General features: G+C 45.3%; 1 protein-coding gene across 2 annotated transcripts in view; it reads right to left on the bottom strand.

The window, feature by feature from the left end:
- LOC137540851 (ras-related protein Rab-37-like) overlaps positions 1–13,064 on the bottom strand; it is an 88,647-nt gene extending 75,583 nt beyond the window's left edge. For both annotated transcript variants that reach the window (XM_068262022.1, XM_068262024.1), the window contains exons 1-2: positions 12,870–13,064; positions 4,522–4,632 (exon numbers count right to left, since the gene is read on the bottom strand). In XM_068262022.1, coding sequence (XP_068118123.1) covers positions 4,522–4,632; positions 12,870–12,929 — 171 coding nt within the window. In that variant the 5' untranslated portion in view covers positions 12,930–13,064. The remainder of the gene's footprint in view (positions 1–4,521; positions 4,633–12,869) is intronic.
- Positions 13,065–17,159: the final 4,095 nt, after the last annotated feature.

Genomic DNA, 17,159 nt, shown 5'->3' with positions numbered 1-17,159 from the left:
GCTTGACCGCGTGCCCGACTCTGTGAGCGTTCTGCACAAGCACGGTTCAGTCTTTTGAGAACCGCACTTGCACTGAGCATTCACAGGAACGGGCACGTGATTGAGCCGGGTCACGCGTATACTTCAGGAGAAGTCGTGCACCTAACGGACCTGCCAGTGGGGGCACAGAGGAGACCCAAAGGACACTGAGGGCTATGAGGGGCTGGAGGAAGCCCCAGGTAAATTCAGATTTCCATTTTTATGCTCTTCTCAGGGTCCTGTGAGAAAACGCGGAAAAGCCGCCGCAGGTGCTCAGAGCAAGGCGGCTGATTCCGCGTCTAACGTGGCAGTTTGTGCGCGTAGGCCTACATCTGCTAGTATGGCTGAACGCGGAGAAACCGCCGCATGTCCTGAGAACAAGACTACTGAACCCGCGTCCAAAGCGGCGGTTTGCACGCATAGGCCTACATCTGTCAGTATGGCCAAACGCGGAGAAACCGCCGCATGCTCTGATAGCGGTGCGGTTGGTTCCGCGTCCAGCACGGTGGGTGGTACACAACACATGGCTGGTGTGGCTGGGACTGATAGTCCCCACAGGTTCAGAAGGACGCGCGCGCTGAGAGGCAGAGCTTTTATGACAGCTAGAAGAGAGTCAGCTGACCAAGCTGGTCAGCTGACAATCCAACCAGTTCCCATTGGTCCAGCACTTAGGGGAGGCGCTGGAGAGCGCTGTACTATATATACTGGGTGCTGGTCATTCTCTGGTTGTCTGCCGTTGTGATCACTACGTGGAAGCACTCAGACCTTTTTGTCAGAATCTGTGTTATTCTCTAGACCAGTTCCAGGGTGTTGATGATCACGGACCTCACACCCCAGACTAGGAATACTGTATATTATCTGTGTTATTCTCTAGACCAGTTCCAGGGTGTTGATGATCACGGACTTCACACCCCAGACTAGGAATACTGTATATCATCTCTGTGATATCTCAGACTAGTTCCAGGGTGTTGATGACTACGGAGCTCACACCCAAGACTAGGGACTTGTACCATCATTCTGTTATACTTCAGACTAGTTCCAGGGTGTTGATGATCAAGGAGCTCACACCCAAGACTAGGACTTGTACTATCATTCTGTTATACTTCAGACTAGTTCCAGGGTGTTGATGATCACGGAACTCACACCCAAGACTAGGCATTGTTTATTATCTGTTATGACCTTCTGCTTTCCTGACCACTCTTCTGATCACTGATTTGGTACTTCGCTATTTCTGATACTCTGTTGCCAAACCCTGCGTGTTTTAGGATTACCGAATCAGTCTCCTGTCTATGTACCCTATCTGTCTGTGTGTTGCCGAACTGGCGTGCCTGACCTCGAGAGCTATCTCCCCAGTTAAGAGATAGTTCACATATCTGTTAGTGACACCCCCCCCCCCCTGGTGTCACTCACACTCTGGTCCTTCCTATTCCCAGTCTGGTCACTCCCTTGGGAGTTCTCTGACCATAGGAAGGAACTTGTTCTTTGTGCAGTATCCCTTACTGCTTCATCACCTGCTTGTCAGGTGCGGTCCTAAAAGTATTACTGTTGCACCAAACACTCTTATCACTCAGGTGTCCAGAGGTTAGTGATATATCTGATTATCGGTGATACTGCAGATCATCAATAATCAGGTATATATCTGCATTTTTGGTGATACTGCAGATCACCAATAATCAGATCCTCTCTGTGTTACACCGATCGTTACAGGTCCCTTTAAAGAAATATTCCAGGTAGTGCCAGTTGAAAACATACCACCCAACTGCTTGAGACAAGAAAGAGAGACATTTTTATGACACAACCCTGAAACATCTCTAATCTTGCTCCCACCACACCCGGAGAGCTGGCGCTGTGTGCCGTTACAGTGAATTACAGTGATATCAGGAATCATCAGTGGAGAGTAAAGAGGCGTGTCCAGGGACAGGCTACCACTTCCTCTCCACCCATATTCGATGTTCTGCTAAGTCGGAGATTACGGCTGTGTAGTGCGGGGGCCACAGGGCGCGCTGGACTTATGTCAAAGCACCGCACGTAAGTCAGGATTAAATGTATGCAACAAATATTGAGTTCAGGGGTGCTTTAAAGGGAACCTGAGATGAGGGGATAGAAGAAATTTATACATACCTGGGACTTCCTCCAGCCCCCTTCAGCCTGATCCATCCATCGCCACCATCCTCCGCCTTCTGGATCTTCTGTAAGGGCTCCTGTACGTTCGGCCAGTTGGGGCTTACTGCGCATGCTGCGAGTCTGCGCCGTGTGCTCCCCGTCGCGCTTTCATGCCTGTCAGTGTTCTGCGCCTCTGCAGTACTACTGTGCAGGCACAGAACGCTTCCAACAATGGGAGCACGACGGGGGAGTGTGTGCAGATGCACTGCGCATGCGCCGACTGGCAGAATTTACGGGAGCCCTTACGGAGGATCCAGAAGGTCGAGGACGGTGGCGTGGGAGTGATCAAGCCAAAGGGGTCTGGGAGAAGTTCCAGATATGTATACATTTTTTCTATCCCCCATCTCAGGTACACTTTAAAGTATGGAAATAAAGTTGGGAGTCAATTAAAGTTTACGTGATAAAATAAATGTGTACAGAATGTACAGTGGCTGTGTTCTTTTACTTCTTTTTCTGCCTGAAAGAGTCAAATGGCAGTTTCCCTCCAGTCGGGAAGGACTACAGCGTAACCCTCACTGATAAGGAACTACAGCCATAAAACTCTTTCCTGCAAGATAACAGCTTCTGAGTGCAGGGGATAGATAAAAAAAGTCAATAGTTCATATATTTTAGCTCTTGGACACTGAAAGACTGTGTAAAATGCTGTATCATTCAGACGAGACAATACAAAAATGAAACCTACTTTTACTGATTTCAAACATAAAATAAAACTGGGGATTCTTAAAAAAAAAAGAAAGAAGAAATCATTTTTGGGAGTAGGAGGATAAATGCAATAATTTATCTTATCAGTTTATTTACACCTCAAATTTCCTTCAAAGTGTACTTGTGAGTAAAAAAAAAGTGCAAAAAATAGATAAAGTACTTACCTTAGTAGTAGAAGGAAGCCTCTGGATAGTCCAGAAGTTTCCCCCATCCTCCTACAGCCCACAAATCCATTACTGAATCCCTCTGAATATCTTTGCGCTGTCATGCTCCCATCCATGTACGAGCGCGGCTGCACTGCAGAGGTACAAGGATGGCCAGTGCCTGCATAGTACCACAGAGCCACTCATGTACAAGCAGCGCCATGCCACTGCGCAGTCCCTGGCTGTCATTACACCTGTGCAGTGTGGGCATGCTAGTACATGGACAGGAGCATGGCTATGAAGAAGAAGAGGGTCCTGGCAACCAGCGGTGGGCTGCAGGAAGATCATCTAGAGACTTCCCTTTACTGAGATATCTAACTTTAGCATTTTTTTCCTCACAGGTTTACTATAAAGATTACCCTTTTTGTTTTTAAAGCTGTGAGGCAAGTAATGCATGTTGCTGTTATCTGCAGACTCAGTGTGCTGCACTGTTTTCCCTTCTCCCTCATCCATAGCAACAGAATGTATTGCTAGCCCATAGGCTAGAGACTCGTCTGCAGAGAACTCACCCCAATAAGTCGCCCAATGGTTTGAGTCCCGATATCTGCTCATGCTGAAATCTATTTGTAGCGTGTGACAGGAATCGAACCCTTTCTGATCAGATTCCGATCATAGAGGGGTCTATCTTTTGGGTGTGTCGGGTGGCCATGGATTAAGCTATAGCCACCTTCACATGGGTACGGTCTTTGAAAGAATCCTGGCTTAAAGTGAGGGATCACTGAATAGATTCCTTGTAAAAGTGTTGTAAAATAGGAGTGGCTAGGAAGGTCTCTCAGACAGTGCAGTGTGTGAGGGGAATTGCTGTTGCTGAGGTAACCAACACACCTGCTGTATTGATAGCAGCAGGCTCTGAGGAGGAATTCAGCAGGGGGGAGGAGCACATCACAAATCATGTATAGCCTGCACTCTGCAATCATGTCTAGCCTGCAGTTCTACATCTGTGGGATTTAAGAAGAATCTTACTATCATGCAGAACTGTTCTCCCTGCTGGTTAGAACAGATTAAAAAGAAAAAAACTGTTGGTAATGCGTTGATAAATTTCCCCCTGTGTCCTATAGTGCCTTCCAGTTCCTCCTACGGTTCCCGCGCTCCACCGCTGGCTCCCGTGTTAGCAGTCTCCACCGCGAGTGTGCGAGATTACATGCTTGAGCATGCGCAGTATGGAGTGGCCCATTTTCAGGAGCACTCGGGCTCCCGAAGCCTGCCAAAGCCTCCCGCAGCGGCAGAGAGTGCAGTCTCCAACCTATCGGTTAGAGACTACTAAAGGGGAGCCAGTGGTGGAACTTGGGGACCGTAGGAGGAACGGGAAGGCTCTATAGCACCCAGAGTCTTCCCTCTCCTTAGGTGAGTATCTTCTTTTATTTTTATTTAACTGCAGACTCCCTTTAAACACAGACAGACTGCTTATAGCTTATTGTATGCAAAGTTGTCTTACCGTGAAGCCGATGCCCACTGTGGAAGTGAAGGATCCTGGGATGAACTTGCCTTGATCAAACTGTACTAGTAGCGACGTCTTCCCGACCGAGCTGTCCCCCACCAGGATAGTCTATGAAAAATGCAAAGCAAAGACGACAGCAGTCATTTAAAGTCAGGGTAAGGGCCCCCATTTGCACTTGCTTCATTTCGATCCGAAGATCGGATTGCTGGCGGTTTGTGGATTGCAATCAGGGCCGGTTCTCTCATGAAGCAAGGTGAAACATTTGCATCAGGCGCAGAGATTACAGGGGCAGCATTTTTGTAACATCCTACAGTCAGAGTAGGAGGAGAAGCGGGAGCGAGAGGGAGGTGAAGAAGTCATTATTGGGGAAAAGCAGCTTGTTGTGCTGTGTGGAGTCTGGCAATGAGTGAGTAGGGGGGGAGGAAAGAGAGCAGCAGTGTTTCATTTGACTTGAACAGCAGAAGGGAGGTGGCACTGTTGTCCTGACTGCAGAGGCGGCACATCCTCACAAGTTTGCCTCAGGCAGCAAAAAGTCTAGAACCGGCCCTGATTGCAATGGTACCATGACTAACATGTAAATTGCAGTGTTGTCTTTTCCACTAGTGGGATACATTTTTCACAGAATTGCTGTCTGGCATTTTTTGTGCATCTGCGAACCTATTCAAAGTATTACAATCGCAGCAATAGGATTGTAATCACTTTTTTTAGTGGAAAGAGGCCCTAAATCTCTCCCGCAGGGACACTGAAAGCAGAAAATAATAAAAAACAAAACAAAAATAGAGTCTCTAATTGTAACACACTCATTTTAATATTAAAAAAAAGTTATGACGTGAGCTACCTTTAAAGAGGAACTCCAGTGAAAATAATGTAATAACAAAAGTGCTTCATTTTTACAATAATTATGTATAAATGATTTAGTCAGTGTTTGCTCATTGTAAAATCTTTCCTCTCCCAGATTCACATTCTGACATGTATTACATGGTGACATTGTTACTGTGGGCAGGTTATGTAGCTGTGTCTAGCTGTTCTGGCTGTTACAGACAGCTGTAAACAGCCATTTCCTGTCTGTGAACATTGTTACATTGTGGCAGTTTGCCCAGAGTACCGCGGTACTCAGAGCTTTTTGTGGGAGGGGTTTCACCACAATATCAGTCATACAGCGCCCCCTGATGGTCTGTTTGTGAAATGCAATAGATTTGTCATGTAAAAGGGGGTATCAGCTACTGATTGGGATAAAGTTAAATTCTTGGTCGGAGTTTCTCTTTAAAATCTCTAGCTTAGGTGGCGAATTGGCGATATCTGAATCTGCCTCATGCAATACTATGGACAGCAGCTCTAAGACTGGGGCAGGGAGGGACCGCACTAAAGCAGCTAACTTACGGGCGCTAGGAGCCGCTACCCCCCCCCCCCCCCCCCGCAATGCGCGCACATACGAGTCCTGCTTGCTCGTTCCCCACCACTGTCTGAAGTATATGGACACGGGAGCTGCTTGCTTGGCAGTTGGAAAAAGCTGTTATTTCCCACAATGCAAACCTCTGTGAACCACATACAGCAAACTGTCAGATCCGGCCCTGTGTCCTAACTGCCCTGGCTGCGCACATGCTCAGTACAAAAAAGCCAGGGACACACAACCATTCAGTTGATGACGCAGGGACACTTGCATTTTATTGTATAGGATAAAAGCCTTGCTGAGAATCCCCTATGAAGAGATGGACTAATCCAAAACCTCAAAAAACTGGTTCACACGACAGTCAGGGGTCCCGGAATCTGCCACAGACCAGGACCCCTAAACTACCATGCGATGCCCAGAGGGAGATACAGGTGAGCCCTGGACCTCTCACCACCAGGGGAATCACCCTCACTGCCTCTAAGCTGACATAATCTACGATTACGTCCGATCGAAGTCTCCCACCTGAATGCTGCTAAATTTATGCAATACATGCAATTCCTGCTAGATTTGATACGGCAGACAAAGGGTGTATAACACTGCACCTGATGGGTGACAGGCATGTGTAGATCAGATATAAGGTAGGAATGTGCTAGCTGGGAGTGTGCATTTGCTTTTTGTGCTTTAGTCCCAAACCTGTCGCTTCTGTCAGATTCTGACAGATTTCTACTGCCATAGCACCCCTTTAAAGTGTGTTGCACATTCCAAATAACCAGCAGAAAGCAGTAGAGTGCAATTTATTTCCAAAGCACAGAGGCCAAGCATAGGCCTAAACAGTATACTGGATCCATGCATCCAGTACCAGATCCATGCAGTCCTCACCACAGTGTATTTGCAGATGCCCCCAGATATAGATAAGGAAGACAAGCTTGGTCAAAGAAAAGGCCAAAATGCCAGCCAAACACACTGATATGTTATCTCTCCACTCCAGTAAGGTCCATGTGATCTCCAACGGCAACCTGTAGTACAGGGGCGTAACTACAAATCACAACCCTTCCCTTGCCTCCCCTAGGTTACCCTTCCCTTGGGATCCATCATACAAGGGTCATAAAACAAGTGTGTGTGGCCATCAGTATCTTCAATCTTGTAACGTGTGTAGCCACAAAAAACACCTGATCTGGAGTATCTGAGAAAGGGAAGGTTAGTTGTTGGGCCCTCCCACACCTCCGGACCTCCGGACCCCTCTGCAGTTGCAGTGGCTACTCCTCTCTAGTCCCGCCCCTGCTGAGTTGTTGAGTTACTGTGATGAGCACACTCCAAATGAGGCCTCCCATAGAAGATACAGTATCGGCGCAGTTGATCACACAGGCAGCATGCAAGGGAATACACCATGTAATTGGCCAAGTTGTGCAATGATCCGACAGCGCATCCAGAATGTCTGTTTCTCTGCCAGTACGGCAGATCAGAAGCATAAGTGTCCAGTGGCAGGGATCAGCTGAGCCTAAAGGGCTATTATTATTTAGTACTTATATAGCACCAACATCTTCCACTGCGCTTTACAGAGTATACTGTCTTGTCACTTAACTGTTCTTCAGAGGGGCTCACAATCTAATCCCTACCATAGTCACACTGTGTGTATGTGTATGTACAGTATGTATCGTAGTCTAGGGCCAACTTAGGGGAAAGCCAATGAACTTATACTGTATGAGCTTGATTCACTAACCGGCGCTAAGTGTTAGCGCCGGAGTAAAAAAAGAGTTTTCCGGCGCTAAGCCAGTTAGTGTGCCTTATCTGAGGTTAGTGTGCCTTATCTGAGGTTAGTGTGCCTTATCTGAACTTAGTGCCTCTATTTGCATTCCCCGGTTCCAGCGCAGGTGCAGTTGCGGCTTTCTGATCGGGCTCAGTTGGAAATAGCCGAGCTCGATCGGGTCTGCTCTACTGCGCGGGTGCGAGTCGCCTGCGCAGTTGAGCAGACCTGATTGGGCTCAGCTATTTCTGCCTGAGCCCAATCAGAAAGCCGCTACTGTGCCTGCGTTGGATTGCAGTAAGTAAATATGTCCCTCCCTGGTGGTGAAGGGCCTCCAACGCTGGATCATCGTGACAGAAGAGGATGGGGAAGCCTCATTAGGATCCAGAGGCTTCCTCTTCCCGATGTAAGTATCCCCCCAGGAAGGTTTTTCCTTCTTACAGATTTTCCTTAAAGGACAACCGAGGTGACATGATGAGATAAACATGTGTATGTACAGTGCCAAGAGCACTAATAACTAGGCTGTGCTCCATTGTATCTTTCTCTGCCTGAAATAGTTAAACATCAGGTATGAAAGTGACAGTTTCTGTCCAGGTCCGGACCGGGTCGGACTGAGTCAGACTATAGCATAACCCTCACCGATAAGTAATTACAGCCATAAAATATTTTCCTGTAAGTAAATGGCTTCCTGGAGCAGAAAAGAGATAAAAGGTTCAATAATTCATAGATTTGAGCTCTGGCATACTTCAACGAAGGTGTCATTGAGCAGAGACAATAAAACAATAAAAGCTTAAAAACTAGATTTAAATATAAAATAAAACTGTGGGATATCTTAAAAATTCATTATATAGGAGAAGGAGGATAGATACATTTGTTTTCTCACCAGTTTATTTTCGCTTCGGATGTCCTTTAAAGGAAAGGTTCAGGGAGGGTGGGTAAAAAATAAAAATCAATTTCCACTTACCTGGGGCTTCCTCCAGCCCGTGGCAGGCAGGAGGTGCCCTCGCCGCCGCTCCGCAGGCTCCCGGTGGTCTCCGGTGGCCGACCCGACCTGGCCAGGCCGGCTGCCAGGTCGGGCTCTTCTGCGCTCCAAGGCCCGGAACTTCTGCGTCCCACGCCGGCGCGCTGACGTCATCGGACGTCCTCCGGGTTCTGCGCCTGCGCAGTAGAGCCCGGAGGACGTCCGATGACGTCAGAGCGCCGGCGTGGGACGCAGAAGTTCCGGGCCTTGGAGCGCAGAAGAGCCCGACCAGGCAGCCGGCCTGGCCAGGTCGGGTCGGCCACCGGAGACCACCGGGAGCCTGCGGAGCGGCGGCGAGGGCACCTCCTGCCTGCCACGGGCTGGAGGAAGCCCCAGGTAAGTGGAAATTGATTTTTATTTTTTACCCACCCTCCCTGAACCTTCCCTTTAAGTTATAAAGAATAAAATCTTACTCTAAACAGTGCCACAGAATTTGTTGGCGCTTTAAAACTCAGTCATAATAACAATAATAAAAGGAGCTTTTGTACTGTATGTTGGGTCTGTGGCGTTTCCCACAGAACGGCATGGCTGCTGATCCCAGGCAGCCTCAGAGCTGATAGACAAGGCTGATAATGCAGCTAATGATCGGGGTGAGCAGAGTGACATCCCTGCCTGTGCATATTACACACCTTGTCATTATTGTTTGCTATGGCAATAGCCTCACATGGCAGCTCTGCAAGCAACTGAAGCAATTATCTATCACCAGCAGCAAAGTGATCACTTAGTGGCAGATGATGTGTGTGGGAGAGGAATGAGAAAACAATCATCAGTGCAAAATCCCCAGCCAACATCTAACAGGAAGCATGAAAGATGAATAGGAAGCACACTACAGAGAGCTGCCCAGCTCATTACCAGGAAGGCCGAGTCACACCAATGTGCTTTTAATGGGACATCTTTGGATGACTATTTTATTATAGCCATCTCCCATTTTACATAGCTGCTCTGGCCCGTACAGCGTGACAGTTATCAAAACTCCATGTTATATCCCTCTGATGTTTACACAGCCTGCTTTTTAGAGGCTACGTCCAGAAGACCATGTGCACTCCCGCAGCCGATCACGCGCGAGCACGCGCGCTCCTGGCCCGCGGTTCATTAGCCGAGGAATCAATGAAGCCGGTCATGGTGCCCGATCAGTGATCCCTTTCCCCGGCAGAAAAAGCGACGGCTTCTCTCGGAAGCCTCGCTTTTTCTGCCTCTTACGTCCCTCTAACCGTACATGTTACGCTTAGAGTGACGTAATGTAAACAAACTTATGGCTGCCATCTTGTGGCCAAATAGTAAAACTACACCTACATGTAAAAAAAATAAAAAATAAACACATATTTACATTAAAAAAAATTACAATTTACATCCCACCCTCCCAAAAATACCCAAATAAAATGTTTAATTAAAAAAAACAAAAAAACATTACATTTAAACAAAATGTAAATATTTACCTAAGGTCTAAACTTTTTAAATATGCATGTTAAAAATAACTTTTTTTTTTTTTTTTTAATTATAAGCTTATAAATAGTGATGGATGCAAAACGGAAAAAATGCACTTTTATTTCCAAATAAAATATTGTCGCCATTCATTGTGATAATTTAAAGGGAACCTTAACTGAGAGCGATATGGATGTTTCCTTTTAAACAATACCAGTTGCCTGGCAGTCCTGCTGATCTCATTGACCAAAGTAGTGGCTGAATCACACACCTGAAACAAGCACGCAGCTAATCCAGTCTGACTTCAGTCAGAGCACCTGATCTGAATGCTTGTTGAGGGGCTTTGGCTAAAAGCATTAGAGACACAGGATCAGCAGGAGAGTCAGGCAACTGGTATTATTTTAAGAGGCAAAATCCATATCCTTCTCAGTTTAGGTTCCCTTTAAGCGGTTTAATACCCGGAACTATTAGGCAAATACAATACATGGATTTTAATTATGGAGGCATGTATTATTTTAAAACTATAATGGCCGAAAACTGAGAAATAATTATTTTTTTCCGTTTTTTTTCTTATTCTACCTGTTAAAATGCATTTACAGTAAAGTAGCACTTAGCAAAATGTACCACCCAAAGAAAGCCTAATTGGTGGCGGAAAAAACAAGATCTAGATCAGTTCATTGTGAGAATTAGTGATAAAGTTATAGGCTAATGAATGGGAGGTGAACATTGCTCGGATGCATAAAGTGCTATGTACAAGCGCTAAATTAATTTCGCCTGAAACCAGAGCAGGATCATCCACAAGGCAACCTAGGCAGGTGCCTGGGAACTAATGGGTGACAGTGTACCCAACTTCCACTTTCTCTGACCCCACTCCCACCTCAGATTACCAAAAGAACCATGAGGTGGAGCAAAAGCTATTATCTTGCATAAGGCCTCAATTCCTATTAACCCAATAGCAGCTTTAAAAGATTTTTTTCTGTTTGAAAGCTGTAGGTGCACTTTAAACCTCTGTCAGCAGATCTTGTTTTTCGTGTGGGTTTTTCTACATGCATTTTCTGCACACCATGTGTGTTTCTATGGGTGAAAACACCCGTTTTTTCACAGCATGTAATGTAATTGATAGCAGCTGTAATACACAATTGTCTTGTTTTGATAACTTTTGTAGTGATTCTGCTGCCACCCAGTGGTTGAAACAAAATCATGAATCTTTCAGCTTTGTATTACTTGAATGAGTTCTGCTGCCATCTACTGGTTGAAATAGTGAATTGCATATGGGCCAGGCTGTTAATTAACTGCATGTGAAAATAACTACAGAGCAGGTAACTTAACTACAGAGGAGGTAACTTAAGGACAGAAGTGATAAGATAACTCTCTCATTGTGAAAACCTATCTATACACCATTATAGTGAACCAGAGACAAAGCTCCCTCATGTATTTTACCATAGAAATCAGTGGGAACATTAGAGAAAACATTTACCATGCTCTCTGTTCCATCCTCACTGCTAAAAGTGTCTGTTATCTAGCTGAGATAAGAATCCCGGACTGAGCATTGAGTCTGGCTTTGCTATAATGACTCAGCTATAATGATTCCTGAGCAAAGCCAGCAGGGGGCAGGCTTGGACTTGAAGACAGCAAAGAACACAGTCTCAGCTATAATTATTCTGTAGCAAAGCCAGACCGACTGCTTAGTCGGGATTCTTATCTTAGAGGTGATAACAGGCAAATTAAACAGAGAACAATGTAACAAAGAGCAGATTAGGTGTTTACTGTCATGTTCCCACTGATTAATAAGGTAAAATACATGAGGGTGCTTCATCTCTGGTTCTCTTTAATAAGGCAAGATCGATGTGTGGTGGTAAGTTTTCTCTTGCCTTATTATCGCCAGCATGATCTTAGTGAATTGAGGCCATTTTATTACTTAATTCTGATAATGTAAAATATCGGTAATCTTTACCAATATTTTACTATGACCTAACCTAACCCTACTCTCACACAGAACCCTCCCTCTACTGATGCCTTAAAGGAATACTGTAGGGAGTTCGGGAGAAAATGAGTTGAAGTTACCCGGGGCTTCTAATGGTCCCCCGCAGACATCCTGTGCCCGCTCAGCCACTCACCGATGCTCTGGCCCCGCCTCCGGTTCACTTCTGAAATTTCAGACTTTAAAGTCTGAAAACCACTGGGCCTGCGTTGCCGTGTCCTTGCTCCCGCTGATGTCATCAGGAGCGTACTGCACAGGCACAGACCATACTGGGCTTGAGCAGTTCAACTCATTTTCCCCCGACCCCCCTACAGTGTTCCTTTAACACCACCCCCCAACCCCCCCCCCCCCCCTCCCCCAGCGCGTTAGTGCCTAACCTTAACACACACCTGCCTCCCACCCAGTGCTGCCTAACCTTAAACCCCCCTGGTGGTCCATTACCTTAACCCCTAAGGTCCCTCCCCAGACTCCTAACACTAAAGGCACCCGGGGCTAATTGCGGCTTTTATCATTGCGGCGCCCTTCTTTGTTCCTGCTTTGGATCCTCCCCCTCTCCATAGGACAGTACATATATCTTAGTGGAGACCCACGTTTAAGTTGTCTCTGGCTATCAGCAGACTGTCAGCCGACACAATCCTTAAGGACTGTACACTCTAATGTCCATGCAGGGTTTATATCATAATTTTCTATCTTTTGGAACCAATGACACAGGTTTTAAACGATCATATACTGTACTTAGCTCCATTCAAAGATACATTTACATTCCTTCTAGTTTCCTTGTACCCACCTTATGCTGAAAATCCAGGTTATAGCTGGACGATCGGTTTCCCTCTGACTGCTCTTCCATTGTGTTCTGTGCCTCTGCCGCTCTTGTCTTGTGTTAGAAGCAGATAAACCTCCGCAGCATCAGCACCAGCTCTGATATTCATGCACAGGTCAGTGCTCACACATGTACCTCGCTCCTGTCGTCATCACACACAGAGCTGCGCCTTGCAGTGAGCAGGAGGAGGAGGAGGAGGTGATAGGCGAGGCTGTTATCCCCATCTGACTGTTACATAAACTCAGCCTTGCCAGGGATGGGGGAGGCAAACTGTAATACAGCATCTCTATTACACCCACAGTCTCATTCATTTCTCAGGCATCACATCCAGGTTTCCGCTTGCTGCTGTATATATGTGTGTTTTCCTGTCACAGTGGTTGAAAGGGTAATTTTACCTTTATTATTATTATTGTTATTTATTTAAAGAGAGAGCAGCAGCATCTTCTGCATCACTGTACAAAAGTACAAAGCTGACAATAGTGGGGTGGGGTGTTAAATATGTAATTTTAAGATGAACTGTAGTGAAAATAACGTAATAAATAAAATTGCTTATTTTTATTTTATTATTTTTTTGCAATACTCATTTATAGATTATCTAGTCAGTGTTTTCCCATTGTAAAATCTTTTCTGTCCTGGATTTACATTCTGAAATGAATCACTGGTGGTGACTCTTTAGTCCTGACATATTCAGCTCTATGCATAGAACTCTCAGGAAACTAACTTTCCGCAGAGGGAGACATGGTTGATTGGCAGTTAGAAACAGCTGTTATTTCCCAGATGCAACGAGTAAACTGTCAGGACCTTGGTCATGACATCACACTGTGGGAGGGATTTCATCACAATATCAGCCATACAGATGTCCCTGATGAGCTATTCTAGAAAAGGTAAAGATTTACGTGGGAAAGGCGGTATCAGCTACTGATTGGGATGAAGTTCAATCCTTGGTTTAAGTTCCTCTTTAAAGCGGGATTGTCACCATAAAAATCAAATTTCAACAGCAAATGGTCATAGTGTATTAGGTGATAAAGATTCTAATCCTGCATTCAAAACTTTCAAAACTTGTTCTGCTGTTACGGTTGGAGTTATCACATGCCTTAGGAGCACTGGCCCTTTAATTGCCATTGCCATTGGCTAGCAAAACAGTTGTATGCTGGGGGGTCTTTTTATCTATAATATATTCCTTTTCCCATGGCCACACCCACATTCTGGTGCATGGCCACACCCATTTTTCAGATGCAGTGCCCAAAAGGGCCCTGGATCTCTTAGGATCCTAGCAACGCCCCTGCTCCCCACACACCTAAATTCCGAATGCCTTACAGCTTGTTAAGCAATTTGGAATGGCTCTGGTCGTTGACTAAATATAGACAAAACTGAGGTGCTATTCTCTAACCTAACTAAGCCACAAGGCCAGCACCTGGCTAGCTCATTAGGCATTTCGATACAAACTAAATATATAACCTATTTAGGAATCAGTATCTCTGCTGATCCGTCTGACCTTTTTCAAATTAATATTTGTCCAATGATAAATAAACTTAAACAGGACCTAACATCCTGGACCTCTCCCTCAATCTCCTGGACAGGTAGGATTCATGCAATTCGCATGACCCTCCTCTCTCGCATATTGTACCTTTTCCACTCCCTTCCTATCCCAGTGACACAGCAAGCTCTCTCCGATCTTCAACGTCACATTGCTAAAAATGCCTGGGTGGGCAAACGTAGTAGAATTTCTAAGGTGGTGATGCATTGGAGCAGGGAGAGAGGTGGATTGGATCTCCCAGATCTCTACAACTACTAGAGCAACTAGGATTGCCCAGCTTGCCCCTATTTTCTTCCAATGCATGTGAAAATAACTACAGATATTGTCATATGTTAATTTCTGTGTGGACACCATCACTGTCAACAAAAGAATTACGGTTTACCCAAATCATAAACCATGGATTACAAAAGAACTCAAGGAACTTCTAAAGAATAGAAACAAAGCTTTTAAAATACAGGACAAAGAAGCACATTCTTCAGCCAGAGCAAGTCTGAAAAAAGGCATACAAAATGCAAAACTTAAATACAAACAAAGGATTGAGGAAAACTTTGAAAATGACTCAAACCCAAAGAGGATGTGGCAAAGCATTCAACTATTCACAGATTACAAAAAGAATAGCACTCAATATACACTGGACAATAACATCCCCAGCCTAGCAGAGGAACTTAACAACTACTTTGCTAGATTTGAAAAAGACAACAATCGGCCTCCAGTCAACTTTGGGCCCACTACAGACTCACAGCCTTTAATCTTTCACATACATGAAGTGCAGCAAGCACTCACAAATATCAACACCAGGAAAGCTGCAGGTCCTGATGGTGTGCAAGGACGTGTGCTCCAGGCCTGTGCTGGTCAACTAGCGAAAGTTTTTACACAAATATTCAACCTCTCTCTGTTCTTGGGTGTAGTTCCATCATGCCTTAAATCTACAACCATTGTGCCAGTCCCAAAAAATCCTAGGATAACCTGTCTTAATGATTATCGACCAGTTGCTCTAACCCCTGTCATCGCCAAGTGCTTTGAACGACTGGTAGCCACACACATCAAGGCCTCCATCCCAGCAAATCTAGATCAACACCAGTTTGCTTATCGAACAAATAGATCGACTGAGGATGCCATCTGTGTAGCTCTCCATGCTGCCCTCTCACACCTGGAAAAGCCCAACTCCTATGTTAGGATGCTCTTTGTTGACTACAGCTCAGCATTTAACACCATTGTACCTAGCCAGCTGACCAACAAACTCCATGCACTAGGTCTTGCTCCCTCCATATGTACTTGGTTATTGGACTTCCTTACTAATCACCCTCAAACTGTCAGACTAGGAAAATACCCTTACCCTGAGCACTGGCATGCCACAGGGCTGTGTATTAAGCCCTCTCCTCTATGCACTTTTCACCCATGACTGCCAGCCTATCCATACCTCAAACATAATTGTTAAGTTTGCAGATGATACGACTGTCATTGGGCTTATATCAGACAATGAGGAAGCTGCATACAGAGAAGAAGTTAGGAACCTGACTGCATGGTGCGACATTAACAACCTGTTATTAAATACAAAGAAGACCAAAGAAATTATTCTGGACTTTAGGGCCACCAAAAAGACCACTCACCTACCGCTAATGATCAATGCAGCGGCTGTGGAGAGAGTTTCCAGCTTCAAATTTTTGGGAGTCACCATCGCAGAGAACCTGTCCTGGGCTGAAAATGCTTTAGCTCTAACTGGCAAAGCACAACAACGCCTCTACTTTCTGAGAAAACTAAGGAGCGCTAACCTCCCACAGAAGCTGCTGGTTAATTTCTACAGATGCACTATAGAAAGCGTTCTGACCAATTGCATGACGGCCTGGTACAACAGCTGCACGAAGGCTACTAGAGAAGCCCTGCAGCGAGTTGTTAAAACAGCAGAAGCCATTATTGGCACTGAACTACCATCACTGGAACTTTTGTATAATACTAGCAGCGTGAGAAGGGCCAAAAACATTATCAAGGACAACACTCACCCTGGAAATGCCTTGTTTGAGCTCCTTCCATCAGGTAAACGTTTTAGATCAACCCGCACACACACAAACAGACTGAAAGACAGCTTTTTCCCATCTGCCATAAATTTGATGAACTCTGAATCCTCTCTGAAATAATTAACACTGTGTACAAATTGTTTAAATATCTGTTATACCTGGCATATGTGTATAATTTCTTCTCTTCCTTGTTACTATCACTATGTTCCCTATATGCACCGTGGGGTTGTCATGAAAAGTAATTTCGTTGTGTTACACAATGACAATAAAGTGAATTGAACATAATCCCCATCTATGTGTGCAAATTGAAAACAACTTGCTGGCCCCTCTTAATCCTGGATCACTTATCTGGTCTACCAAAACATCAATATCCACAATGAAAACCATTTCTACCAGCTCTTATCATGCTCTGTCATTATGGTATAAAATCCACTACGCTAAACACCTTTAATCAGCCCTCCCTCCACTTACCCAAATTTTCAACAACCCTGCGTTCCCCCCGGGGTCAGTGGACATGGGTTCATTTAAATGGTGGAAGTCCAGGGGCCTCCTTCTCCTTAAACATTTCCTGATTAATGATAAAATCCCTTCCTTGGATCAATTTAAAAAAGAATACCCTTTTCCTCCTCTCTGAATTCTTTCATGCACTCCAATTGCATCACTACTTGAGATCATTAACCCGTAACCCTAAAGGTACTCCCAGTA

This window comes from Hyperolius riggenbachi, chromosome 12, assembly GCF_040937935.1.
Source record: "Hyperolius riggenbachi isolate aHypRig1 chromosome 12, aHypRig1.pri, whole genome shotgun sequence".
NCBI classification, from domain to species: Eukaryota; Metazoa; Chordata; class Amphibia; order Anura; family Hyperoliidae; genus Hyperolius; species Hyperolius riggenbachi.
This window is presented reverse-complemented; position numbering and strand designations above follow the sequence as displayed.